General features: G+C 45.5%; 1 protein-coding gene across 4 annotated transcripts in view; it reads right to left on the minus strand.

Moving 5' to 3' along the window:
* The window catches only part of LOC128694002 (SH3 and cysteine-rich domain-containing protein), a 1,038,081-nt gene that overhangs the window by 402,484 nt on the left and 620,743 nt on the right, over nucleotides 1-14,854 (minus strand). For all 4 annotated transcript variants that reach the window (XM_070090891.1, XM_070090892.1, XM_070090893.1 and 1 more), the window contains exon 6: nucleotides 11,711-11,905. In XM_070090891.1, coding sequence (XP_069946992.1) covers nucleotides 11,711-11,905 — 195 coding nt within the window. The remainder of the gene's footprint in view (nucleotides 1-11,710; nucleotides 11,906-14,854) is intronic.

Below are 14,854 nucleotides of genomic sequence, written 5' to 3' on the forward strand. Positions count from 1 at the left end.
TGGTACTTGACAGGTAAAAGGACAGGCTCGTGGAGATAAACACAGTCATGCCGTCAACTATTTGATTAGCGCAAAAGTTATGGTAGGATTTTAACGCGCCAGCTTCCACGCTAACCCCAATATCACTCGTGAATATTAATACCAAGACCAGTGCCAGTATTAATACCCAGCACATCCTCCAGCATTAACAGCAGCACCAGCGCTAATATCAGCACTAACACAAGCTGGTGTCGATTTCTGGGGCCACCGCCCCCGTCGCTGGCTTCAGCGGTTCAACGTACACATCCCACCCCTGCTGATCAACAACCAACACCAACAAAGGTATTGATGCCAGTATCAACACCAACAACAACACTTCAGATTTAGGTGGTACATGTGCAGCAGCTGTAACAGCAGGAACATGGGTTAAAAAAAATTCAAGTGGGCTCCAACAATAGCCAAAACTACCCTTTTCCCCTGCACCCGTCCCCCTGTACGAGCTCCACCACCTTCTATTCGCCCCCTACCACTCCCTGCTCACTTCCCTCTCACCCTGAATTTCTCCTCTGATTCCCTTTATCCAAATTACACTTACTTGTTTTCCTTCCATAGTTCCGTTCCCCTCCCTCCCCCATACAAACACGACACAAAATACTCATGGAATTAGACTACATATAAAGACAGGGAGCCAGGAGATACAGATGGCAGCTGAAGACTATCATGAACCATAACGTTAAGAAGTGTTTTTTTCTAGTCTCTGGTGGGCAAGCATCTTACGGTGTTTCAAAAGAAATGTAACAGAATTCTGGAGGCCAGAAATCAGTAAAACTGGTCGTTAAGAGGCTGGGCTAAGAGCTATGAATTAACCCCTTTGGTTAGATAATTGCACTATCATCACCTAACAAAACAAGGCCACCATCACACTAGCATCACCAGACGAGACACTACCACCATCATACTAATGTCACCAGACAAGACTACCACCATCGCACACCAATGTCACCAGACAAGACACTACCACCATCACGCACTAACGTCACCAGACAAGACACTACCATCATCACACACTAACCTCACCAGACAAGACACTACCATCATCACACACTAACGTCACCAGACAAGACACTACCACCATCGCACACTAATGCCACCAGACAAGACGCTGCCACCATCGCACACCAATGTCACCAGACAAGACACTACCACCATCACACTAATGTCACCAGACAAGACTACCACCATCGCACACCAATGTCACCAGACAAGACACTACCACCATCACGCACTAACGTCACCAGACAAGACACTGCCATCATCACACACTAACGCCACCAGACAAGACACTACCACCATCGCGCACTTATGCCACCAGACAAGACGCTGCCACCATCGCACACCAATGTCACAAGACAAGACACTACCACCATCAGGTACTAACGTCACCAGACAAGACACTACCACCATCACGCACTAATGTCACCAGAGGAACGACAGCATTAGGAGACACTTAAGGCTAGGTAACATTTCCACTCTTAAAGGCTTCTTGCAGGAGAGACAAGAATTGAATGGAACGAGAAGCCGTAGAATAGTGGCTTAAGGAAACCGTAAACAAAGGACGAAAGGGGAAACATGAACTTGGAAGGAATATTAGGAGATAAGGATAAAGGATGGAGGAGAGTTGGGAGAGAAAGAAAGAGCGCGCGTAAGTAAGAGCGTGGCAGCATCTGCCTGAAGGAAGTGATAGCGGATTATATTTACTACTGTGAAAACAGATGATATTTTGACATTCATGTCGTCCATCATAAGTAAACGAAGAGCGTGGGTTACCCACGCATTAATCAGCAACGTAAATATGGAGTGATTTTGGTTAAATCAGACTAATGTAACCTAAAAAAAACGCAGTCATATTTATGTTTACATACATTTTAACTCGTGCATAAAAAACGCCCTATCAGGAAGACAGAGTGTGTGTGACATTACTATCCAAGCTAGATTCAAAATAAATGGAAATGACTTTGCACTTAACGACGAAGTTTATGTAACTGAAATGCAAACTTAACCTCTAAAACAACTACGAAGAATCGTCCGCTGAATCTTGGCTGGGGAAGCAGCCAAGGAACTCAGTGTTCAGAACTATGTACTTGCTTGAGTATAGCAACTGTAAAAGTACTTCACGAGGCACAATTTCGCTCTCTCCTCGAGTGTGAACCTCTTAAATTATCAGCCCATGCAAAGTACAAGTCACAACTCCCGAGATATTAGTAACATGATTGCAAACAAGCCACGGAACGGGTAGGGTACTAACGGCTCCGTTGTTTAGAGTACGAGTTTCAGACGGCGAAGGAGGTTCTTCCTGGGCCACAACCTCGCCTGGCTGGACCGGTTCACCGGTTCCTTTTATTTGTGGAGCGATGGCAGTGCCCTCACAGCTAGGTACATCACTGATTCTCGAAATTCACTCCTGAATTAGCTTTGTGGACGACCTGAAGACAGCTGTTACACTTCAAAATCAGCAGCTATATACAACTTTAATTATGAATTTTTCACTGAAACTCCGCTTGTAGTTTTGTTTTTATTTATCGACTGACTTGCAATTAGAACATGGTAACACAAAACATAAATGTTGAAGAAATTAGGTCAACGGAGGAAATGCAAGTTCTGGCTAGTATATGCCTCTTACGTCAGCACACACACACACACACACACACACACACACACACACACACACACACACACACACACACACACAGTGGTGGCTGTTTATCAGCCCTTCAGGTCTCTTAAGTAAACATAATTACTGAAGACATGCTGGTTGGTTGCGCCTCAATAACGTCATAATTTTAGTCACAACCAGGAACTGCGTTTATACCAGCGTCTTCCTGTGTGTCTATTGTCTTCGGATCTAACGTCCCCACTGAGCATTTATGTCATAATTTTCACTTCCATTGAAATTATCTTCGTATTTGCAATCTTTCTGGTTGCAGGACTCTTTCAGATCTCAGTGGGGTTGCCAATTGTCGTTATTCTTTAGTCTGTGGCCGTTAGCTCTCCGCCCTCTCTCTTTCTACAACATACGGTTAGGTGTTACTTTTCTGTATTCGCTAAAACTGTCATTTGTCTTTCCTTCCTTCCTTCCTTCTTAAATCCCCAACGTTCAGGATTGCTCTTCTTTTACTTTGTCTGAAAACCGATCCTGCTATCTTAAGTGAACGCGCTTTTGCGCGCACTCTCTCTCTCTCTCTCTCTCTCTCTCTCTCTCTCTCTCTCTCTCTCTCTCTCTCTCTCTCTCTCTCTCTCTCTCTCTCTCTCTCTCTCTCTCTCTCTCGCCCGACTATTTCTGTTTCATCGTAGTGTTGCGGCTCTGTTTACTGATGGCTCTAAATCGCCTGACTGGGAGGCATGGCTGCACTTTCCTGGTCGCATCTTTCACGGTCGGTTGCTCCTGGATGCATATTGCAACCATGTCAGGTGCCTTTTTTGTTGTTTCCGACTCCCAAGGTGCTAGCCAGACGGTTCAGGCATTCTTCTCACCATCTTTTAGTTGAAAAACAAGGATACTTTTTTTTTTCCATCTCACCTCTTCATCTACACGAAACGTAAATGTGACATATTTTACTGGGTTCCCGACCATTACGGTGACTCCAACACCAAAATGTTAAATTCATCTGCCAGGTCAGACGCATCAGATTATTTCTTGCACCTGACAGTCCTTGCGAGGTCACTGGCAATTTCCCAGGTATTCTAACATGATTCATAAGTCAATCTCCATAAATCTATTGCTGGGCTTTCGGCCATCTTCTCTCACTGTCATAAGGTGACTTGAGTTCATCTGCGGGAGCTGCCGCGTGTGTCTCCTATAGTACTGGGAATTGCTTCGCTCTCTGACGTCGATATATTTTAGCACTCTTTCCCTGGTTTGTTGTCTGCTTTTGTCAGCAATTTCAGTGGATATAATCTGCACGTTGCCGGTTCTTCGTAGTGTTTATAGTGACTTTTCTAACAATTATAGTGAACCATGTTACCGGGGGGGGGGAGGGGGGTTAGAATCCATGGCAAGTAAGCCATGGAACTCCAGGCCAGTGCGTAAGCCGCTGGGCCAACTGTCTACAATAAGATTTGTTTTGTAGTCAGCTGGCCCAGTGGCTAACGCGCTGGCCTAGAGTTCTACGACTCACTCGCCATGGGTTCTAAGCCCATTCGTACCCTGGTTTGTTAGCAATCTTATTATTACAATTTTGTCAGTCTTGCTTATAGTGGCTACCTACCTACCTGGAGGGTGCTGATGCCTTATTCCTCACGACTGTCGATTATGTCAAATCAGCGCCGTGTGATTTCTAGTTCTCCCCAGGAGCTAAACACTTCCTCTTACGATAAATAAAGCTTAACATTATAACGAATAAAATATAGTACACTCTACATGGTAACTCGCCAAAGATTGCCGATGCCAGACTTTAAAATAATCTGAGGTAGAATAACATACACACACACACACACACACACACACACACACACACACACACACACACACACACACACACACACACACACACACACACACACTGACGTTTGTGACCTCTGGCCCAAGAAGATTGAACTTCATGGTCTCAGGCGTCCCTGGAAGCCATAATTTTATCGTGGTCTACGGACTGTCACAATTTATAGGTCACCGTGGTGCTTGACACCACTTATCACTTGAATCATATGACTCGCGTGACCCCTGGCTTCACACGGTCTGAAGCCCCATATGACCCCCTGGTGTCATATGACCCTTTGTACCACGAAGCCCTTGGTCCCACATACCCTTACCTCAAATGGTTGTTCCACATCGCCTCTGTCTCCATCGTTTCTCCTTTCTCAAAATCCAAGAAAAGAGAATCAGTCGTAGTTATTTTAGTAATGTGGTACCGTGATTGTGTCAGAACGAGGAAGACTGAGTGCAACGATGAAATATGAATCACCTGGGATAAAAAATTGATCACAAAACAACGATGGAACTCTTGTCGGTGAATTCTTGTTGTGTGGGACAAAGTGCTGAACCAGCGAGGCTCTTTCAGCGCAAGGCTCGATCCTTCGTCTGCAAAATCTCGTGTAGGTGTGTCAGTTGAAGTAGTTGTGGAGGCTCGATTCTCCTGGCAGCGGAGATTATTGCAACTGCAATTACGTGTACTATCAAAAGTCATCAACAACAAGGCTAGATGTGTGTACTATCACAACTCATCACCAGCAAAGCTAGATGATTGTAATACATGCATGAATGCCACGGGAAATGGGGAAAATCAGATTTAATCCGAGAAATGAAGGTATAGTAGCTATTCCTTTTATCAAAATCCCTTCACCAACATTAAGGGGTCCCACCAGTATCAAGGGGTCGAGCCCTCATCTCTCTTGAAATGTATATAATTTTTGGTGTGCTGGACAATCCAAACGAAACGCTTTAAACCCTTTGCAAAGCAAAACATTTGATTGCGAATGGCAGCCGGTCAAGGTTGCACTGCTATTACAAATGAATCATAGCCAAGCACTTTCCATGTCTTTCTGACTACCACTGCTAGTGTAAATAGAATAAATCTGCGTTTATGATTTGCTTTAGTGACTTCGAGAAAGAGCCAAACACCACTAGAGGCTGTTGGCGGAAGATTTCATGTTGGCTGTAACTCTCGGTTTCAGGGGGCGGCGCCCCCTGTCGTCAAGCAAGGTTGACCGACAACGTGGACCCTTGTCAATGAGCGACCATTTAGGTAAGTAACACAATGCGTGTCAGGAGCAGGCAGTGCCTCCTGCCTTCCAGGAGCACTACCTGGTACACTGCCTCTCGGGGTCATCTGCCTCTTATTTTGATATTCACTGAAAAGAGCCGAATTCGTAGTGGTCGCACAGCACCTAGAAAATGGAACATAATCAGGCTTGATCCCAGGGAAGGATACCTCCAATTCCTTAATCAAGAGCTTAAGACCAGCGTCAAGGCGTTCTCGCAGGCTTTCTGTTTTAATATTCGAAGTCGTGTGACTAGCACCGCGAATCATAACTTAAGACATGGTTAGACTTCCTCATTCTACCACCACGTCTGCCATTCACTAATCCCCCTGAAGAATACAACTACCCCATTACCACCACGATACCAGCCCCAGCAGCACTACATCTACTCCCACTCACCCCACCTACCACCACACCGACCTCTACTTCCCTTGCTTGTGGCTGGGCACAGACTCATAAATATCGGTGCAGGCAGGAGTCATGTCGCCAGTATCTCGATCCTGTATTTAGTATGGCACTGGTATTTTTCGCCTCCTCCTAGTGGAAGCTTCATCCTAAGATACGTTCCTGGACAGCCTTGCCAGCCAGTAAACTCCCCGAGTTACGACTGCCAAGTTCTCCTGAGCCTTCACACTCAATAGCCGGCACTGACTGTGCTATTACCTTGCCAGAAGGAGCGCCTGAGGGCCATGGCCCACAACTCAAGCAGTAGGGGTAATCCTGGCCCGTGGGGTCCGCCCACCACACCTTATACCCTGCACTTATCTGCACAAACATTTTTTTTTTATCCTGGTGGACCGTGCCAGCCGCTACTGCTCTTACTAAACCCATCATCACTCTTATGCCCATATTTCATCTATTAGCAGGCCAGTACCAAACGCTCATAGGAAATATAATCATTACTCTCTTCCACCAGGTTTATTTTTTCTGCTGAAGTGGCTAGTTAATTGTGCATCCCGTATCTATCCTGTGGATACAGTGCAAGAGAATATGGACTCACAAAAAAAAAATTGCCTAGGAGCTAGGCCAGCATACTTACCTGGGAAACTGGGCGCCTTTGTAAATCCAACTTGCCACTGAAGATGGTGGGTTTAGACCAAGCACTTACAAGCTACGAACATATATTTATCTAAAAACAACGGGAATGAATATTAGTATTAATACGTAAGAGAAATCAATGGGGCTTATTTTCTAAAATTTGTGTACATTAGGCTACTCTCGCGCGGATATATGATTCCATCTCCAAGACCACCAGAGACTAGTCAACATAGGCGAGACTTAATCCGGAAGTTCGGTGGCTTGGACGATGCTACGTCAGGATGAGTCTTCGGCGAGAGAGCCTCGCAAGAGTACCGAGTCAGAGTGTTCGAGAGAGAGAACCTGAGCTCATGCTTGCTCTGCATTATATTGGGGGAGGTACTGCCACCATTATCATGTTGCAACTGTAAGTACCATGGCCATGTTGCAACAACTGCCAACACTATGATAATGTTACAAAAACTGGCAGTACTACGGTAACACTACAAAGGCTGCCAGTACAATGACCATGATGCAACCACCAACACCATAGCGAAATGTCAACAATTACCACCACTATGGTGAGTTTGCAAAAACTGCCACTATTACGGTCATTAGCAACTGCCATTTCTACGTCCAGGTTGCAACAACTGACAACACTATGGTCGTGTTTCAATACCTGCAACCTATATCAGTCATAATTAGGAATTTGTGCAGGAAACGTGTCCCAGTGTGACAATAGTGACGGTCAGGATGGCATCCAGTCCTGCAACGTCGATATACCAACGAGTTTAGCTGCAGCTTCGTGTCCTGCGCTGCCAGACCTGGAGCATACTTGGAGAGGGTTATGGGGGGGTCAACGCCCCTGCAGCCCTGTCTGTGACAGACATCGCGGTGGATCAGGGCCTGATCAACCAGGCTGTTACTATTGACCTAGAGCATCCACTTATATTATTTCGTTAATTTAGGTTAATATATATTTTCGTAGAAAAAGGTGTAAAAGGGCAGCTTAGGGAACCAGACAGAGCCTGGAGAGCCTGTGACACCTATGAATCTAGTGGAGGTCACGGGTCATTACTACCAACTTAGTGAAGGTGAAGACCAGCCTATCACTCCAGCTTCCCTTCCTAGGTCGCCGGCGTGACTGTGGCAGCACCTGTTTCTCAAGCAGGTGAAGATATGGCCTACCTGGTTATCTTTAATCCAGAAGTGGGAAGCTGGTAAGCCACTCAAACATCATAGGGATCACCAGGTGCCTGACATCTGGTGAAGCGGTGGCCACAGCTGTACGGGGGTGGAAGACAAAGATTTCTACCTAACATGCTGCACGCGTATTTTTCTTTTCTTTACACTCACTCTTCTAAGTAGCCTAATAGTTGGCACCAAAACCACTTAAACAGGAAAGGAAATAAAAGGCTTAACATCAAGGACGCTCCTCCCAAGATTGATGGTTAGTAGGTCTGGCCAACTAAGTGTGGGGACAAAGTGAGTGATGTTCTCCAGAACATTATTACCTTCCTCCTTATTCGCAGATCTGACATCACATCGCCGTAGGGAAGCCGTCTTTCCTTACTCTCGTGCGGTAACACTCGCGAAGAAACGATAATCGGTAATGAGTGAGAACGCTTTCGACTCTCCCAGCCCGATGGTGCAGCAGTGCACAGGCCTGGACAACGCTGGTTTTGGTTTCCCTAGCACCGGGTTACCTTCGGCAATCTCTGTTGGGAGAGTTATCCACAGTTATTCTTGAGCTGGTGTTTGTGAGCGACGATCGTACAGCATACCGTGAGGCATATTAACATAAAGGCTGGCATGTGCCCATTACAGAACTCACGCTCAGTCACGTTTAGCAAGGTTAGTAGTGGCATTGTCTGGTTCATTTCTTAACATTCTAATACCAGGTACAGTGTTAATTTCAATAATCTTATCACTGATACTAGGAACATGAAGTTCCTTCCTCATATTAAGAACCTTGGTAATTTTAGAACAGCCAAGAATAATTCCGAGGGCTTCATTTTGCATTAGCCTCAAGGGCCGGAGTTAGAATTTTAATTAGCGAAAATTAACATGGGCGCAGCATAATCAATTAAGGATCTAATATAGGCTAGATACATCATTCTCGCTATTCTTACATAGCCAGCAAACAGCTCTGAGAGCATTGTACCTTTTTTTGCATTTCTTATTTAGTCGTGGTATGGAGGATTATTGGAAAGGTACGTACGTCTACGCCAAGAAACCTTTAAGATTTAACGTCGCTGATGTTTTCACCAGATGGGTGGGCCACGGCGTTTGTTTGTCAGTGTAAAGGCCTCACCCATCCGTCTGTAAGGTAAAAGCATAAAGTACGTTATATCAAAGGTTTAGAGTTTCTGGGGCAAGTAATGAGCGAGAACGAACCGAAAAGAACGCAGAAGTTGTACAACTTCGTCTCTGCTACTGGAAGCGCAGTAGCAGGAATCGAAGGTGATCTTCAGAAGTACATTCACTAACAGCTTTCAGGTCTGCCTGATGGTTCAGTTCCCTTTAGTATTGCGGACCATTTCACCTCTGCAAACGGCGAGAGAACACAGAGCACAACAATGATTCTTTCCTTATTCCCTCATGAGCAAAATTCACGGATGGGGAAAAACCCATGCTATGTATACCAAAAAAAGGGAATTGCTGGGTTTATAACCAGAAAAAGCCACTCAAACCTCGATACCAGTGGTGACCCAGCGTCGGTAAGCTGAAGAGAAAGCAGGCGAGGTCAGTAACTCGTCATGCCTGGGGAGTAGTGTTAAATATTCTGATATCTGGGTAAGAGGAAAGGTCAGTGATTCTTCAAGCTCGAGGTGTTGTGCTGGAGGTGACCTTCGGAGAAGAGGCAGCAGAGGTCAGCGGCAGAGGTGTAGTGGTGGTGGCAGCAGTGACCTCCGGAGAGACGGCAGCAACACTAGGTTAGTGGCCAACCAGAGATTGGCAGGCGAGGTGTTGTTCCATCCCCTTTATCATGCTCACCACCTCTCTAACTCCTCCCTCCTTCCCTGCCCTCCTCCTCCTCGTCGCTTCCACTACTGCTGCTATTGTTGCTATTGCTCGAGCTGCTGCTGCTGTTGCTTTTTTTTATTGCTGCTGTTGTTGCTGTTACAAGTGCTACTGTTATTGTTACTACTGTCTCTGCGACTTCGTTGAAAGTTACTGTCGATGCGGCTTAGTGGTGCGTTACAGGTACGTTACGATACTGTGGCTGGTTACTACGCTACTGCCGCTACTAAAGAGGAATACCTCACGGAAGCTTATAACAGTGATTAGTAAAGTGGGCTTGTGATGGGTGTTGAGGTTTCAACTTTACCGAACACCTTTTGGAAGTAGAAGTCGTAGTAGTAGTAGTAGTACAACTACTATTACTAGTAGTAGTACAACTACTACTACTAGTAGTTGTACAACTACTACTACTGCTAGTAGTAGTAGTAGTAGTACAACTACTACTAGCAGTACTACAATTTCCACACACTGATAATGACTGCTATTACAACTATTACCACTATTTCTGGCAGTTATCGTCTCCCCCGCGCCACGTTCCTGTTATAGCCGTAAGTTTACAAGGGCCGTAAACAAACGTGAAAAACAAAACAGTATTTATTATTGCTAAAAGGTGTAACTGGACGTTAAGTTGCTGGAGGCTGTTGCTGCTACCGCTGCCGGATGCTGCTGCAGGATGCTGCTGCAGAATGCTGCTACTGCTGCCGGAAGTTCGTTTGGAGCCTCAAGAGAGTACTAGTGGAAGCTTTCAGGATCGTATTTCTTCCTTGAATATATATACGAGATTCTCCACGGTACCGTGTCTGCACTCCTTCACGGTACCGTGCCAGCACTCCTTCACGGTACCGTGCCAGCACTCCTTCACGGTACCGTGCCAGCACTCCTTCACGGTACCGTGCCCGCACTCCGCCATGGCACCCTCCCCGCAAGGGTTTATGACCGGCAGCTCCTAAGCCAGTAGTTATTTAGTTTGCAAAGAGTCGATTGGCTCACTGTGAGTATAGGCCACATTAGATTAGAGGCAGCACCACTGCAGTGGCCACACCACAACAATGGCCCCACCACAACAGTGGCCCCACCACAACAGTGGCCCCACCACAACAATGACCACACCACAACAGTGGCCCCACCACAACAATGACCACACCACAACATTGGCCACACCACAATATTGGCCCCACCACAACAGTGGCCCCACCACAACAATGACCACACCACAACAATGACCACACCACAACAGTGGCCACACCACAATAGTGGCCCCTCCACAACAGTGGCCCCGCCACAACAATGACCACACCACAACAGTGGCCCCACCACAACAATGACCACACCACAACAGTGGCCACACCACAATAGTGGCCCCACCACAACAGTGGCCCCACCACAACAATGACCACACCGCAGCTGCGGACACACCACAACTGAGGCCACACCACAACAATGTTATCAAAACAATGATTTGAAAAGTCTCTACATAAAGTAGAAAGCTGACACGATAAGTATTGTTCCCCACCTAAGTTTCGTCTCTATTAATGCAGAAAATATACGTCACCATCCACACAAGAAGATGCAGGGAGAGGAGCAGCATCCTCCGCAGCAGGTAACCAGCAACGAGATACGTGACCCCCCAATTCTCGGTCGACAGAGAAACTGTCTCAGTGCATTCGCAATTAATACGGTTTTTTTCTTTGGGTAAAACTTGTGTTTGTTAGAACTGATTATTGGGGAAAATTCCCCCATTCAAAAAGAGCCTTTGAGCCCTTGAGACTACCTTAGACAAGGGCTTAACTTGACGGTACTGAAGAGGGGAAGACTTACCTGCGATAGAGGAGGACTAGCCTCAGGCAGAAACTCTCTCTTTGGCGTCAATGAAGGGATAACTCACTCGAAATAGGAATATCTTTCACAGCACTGAGGTAAATAAAATGCGACTCACCTGAGGTAGGGGTTCCCCGTTGGGTGCCTCTTGGGGCGGAGGCGGCTGGGGCGCAGAGTAGCGGTGGTGGGGTATGCGTGCGGCTGCGCCCGTGGGTACCTCCATAGAGCGCACCAAGGCCGCCACGTCCGTGCGCCCGTCGCACGCCTGACATATGCTACACAGGGAGTCGTATCTCCGGCTCTGCTCCAGGGCCTGTAAAAAGCCACATTTTTATTGGAACCACAAATTAAGTTTTCTAAGGCTCTTTTGGTACAAAATTATTAATTTTTGCATTAACATAAATGAAAAAAAATATATTTTTAAATTTGTTAGAGAAAATTTTAGAAAGGACTTAATTTTAAATAAGTTTCTGCTAACTGACCAGTTTTAGCTATTCGGCACAACACACATACACACACACACACACACATCATATATATTTTTTTTTTCAACAAACCGGCCGTATCCCACCAAGGCAGGGTGGCCCAAAAAGAAAAACGAAAGTTTCTCTTTTTAAATTTAGTAATTTATACGGGAGAAGGGGTTACTAGCCCCTTGCTCCCGGCATTTTAGTCGCCTCTTACAACACGCATGGCTTACGGAGGAAGAATTCTGTTCCACTTCCCCATGGAGAGAAATTCGCGAAGAGAATTAGGCGAAGAAGAGAGGTGACTGGGTGAGAAAAGGGGTGAGAGAGATAGAAGATGAGAAAGAAGCGGGTAAGGAGGAGAGGTGAGGTGGGAGAAAATAAAAGAGGGTGAGGGGAGAGAAAAGGATGGGGAGGACAGTCGGTAAGGAAAGGATAGAGGGCAGCTGAAGGAGAGAGAGAGAGGTGGAGGGTAGACAGAGACCGAACTTGCTGGGGAATGATGGCAGAAGTTTATATAACTCACAAAGCATCGGACCTGATTAATTATTCTCATCTTTTAACATTAAAGGAACGACTAACATTATTAACAAGCTTCCATCATTATACATTTTCAGCTCTTCTAATTAGACACTAATTTGAAGGAGGAGAATCTCCCCGCAATTTATACCCAAAAATGAGTAGGTGGCTGAGTTCTGAGCCAGGTACCCAGGCAGTTTAAACCCAGCTACCACAACAAAGTAGCCCAGCTACCACAATATAGTCCAGCTACCATAATAAAGTAGCCCAGCTACCACAATAAAGTAGCCCAGCTACCACAATAAAGTAGCCCAGCTACCACAATATAGTCCAGCTACCATAATAAAGTAGCCCAGCTACCACAATAAAGTAGCCCAGCTACCACAATATAGTCCAGCTACCATAATAAAGTAGCCCAGCTACCACAACAAAGTAGCCCAGCTACCACAATATAGTCCAGCTACCATAATAAAGTAGCCCAGCTACCACAATATAGTCCAGCTATCATAATAAAGTAGCCTAGCTACCACAATAAAGTAGCCCAGCTACCACAATATAGTCCAGCTACCATAATAAAGTAGCCCAGCTACCACAACAAAGTAGCCCAGCTACCACAATATAGTCCAGCTACCATAATAAAGTAGCCCAGCTACCACAATATAGTCCAGCTACCATAATAAAGTAGCCCAGCTACCACAATAAAGTAGCCCAGCTACCACAATATAGTCCAGCTACCATAATAAAGTAGCCCAGCTACCAAAACAAAGTAGCCCAGCTACGATAATAAAGTAGCCCAGCTACCACAATATAGTCCAGCTACCATAATAAAGTAGCACAGCTACCACAATAAAGTAGCCCAGCTACCACAATATAGTCCAGCTACCATAATAAAGTAGCCCAGCTACCACAATAAAGTAGCCCAGCTACCACAATATAGTCCAGCTACCATAATAAAGTAGCCCAGCTACCACAACAAAGTAGCCCAGCTACCACAATATAGTCCAGCTACCATAATAAAGTAGCCCAGCTACCATAATAAAGTAGCCCAACTACCACAATAAAGTAGCCCAACTACCACAATAAAGTAGCCCAGCTACCATAATAAAGTAGCCCAGCTACCACAATAAAGTAGCCCAACTACCACAATATAGTCCAGCTACCACAATAAAGTAGCCCAACTACCACAATAAAGTAGCCCGACTACCACAATAAAGTAGCCCAGCTACCACAAAGTAGCCCTGCTACCACAATAAAGTAGCCCAGCTACCACAATAAAGTAGCTCAACTACCACAATAAAGTAGCCCAACTACCACAATAAAGTAGCCCAACTACCACAATAAAGTAGCCCAGCTACCACAATAAAGTAGCCCTGCTACCACAATAAAGTAGCCCAGCTACCATAATAAAGTAGCCCAACTACCACAATAAAGTAGCCCAACTACCACAATAAAGTAGCCCAACTACCACAATAAAGTAGCCCAACTACCACAATAAAGTAGCCCAACTACCACAATAAAGTAGCCCAACTACCACAATATAGTCCAGCTACCATAATAAAGTAGCCCATCTACCACAATATAGTCCAGCTACCACAATAAAGTAGCCCAACTACCACAAGTAGCCCAGCTACCACAATAAAGTAGCCCAGCTACCACAATAAAGTAGCCCAACTACCACAATAAAGTAGTCCAGCTACCACAATAAAGTAGCCCAACTACCACAATAAGTAGCCCAGCTACCACAATAAAGTAGCCCAGCTACTACAATAAAGTAGCCCAACTACCACAATAAAGTAGTCCAGCTACCACAATAAAGTAGCCCAGCTACCACAATAAAGTAGCCCAACTACCACAATAAAGTAGCCCAACTACCACAATAAAGTAGCCCAGCTACCACAATAAAGTAGCCCAGCTACCACAATAAAGCAGCCCAACTACCACAATAAAGTAGCCCAACTACCACAATAAAGTAGCCCAACTACCACAATAAAGTAGCCCAGCTACCACAATAAAGTAGCCCAGCTACCGCAAGTGCACTAATAAGTTATCAACTATCAACTGCTCGTTATGACGTAAGGTTGTTAAAGGAAGCCACGTGTCGCTAAAGTAGCAAGAAGAATAGTTACGATGCCTCACTTGCTTGGAGCAACTTCTTGTTTAGTCAAGCAACCAAGGGAGTGAATCTGGAATGGGTGATAGGCCTGTTTTTTTTTTTGGGGGGGGGGGCAATTTTATTATCCATAGGTGTGTCCCTGATGTTACTACATCTTAATGAC

The sequence above is a fragment of the Cherax quadricarinatus genome, chromosome 33, assembly GCF_038502225.1.
Source record: "Cherax quadricarinatus isolate ZL_2023a chromosome 33, ASM3850222v1, whole genome shotgun sequence".
Taxonomy (NCBI): domain Eukaryota; kingdom Metazoa; phylum Arthropoda; class Malacostraca; order Decapoda; family Parastacidae; genus Cherax; species Cherax quadricarinatus.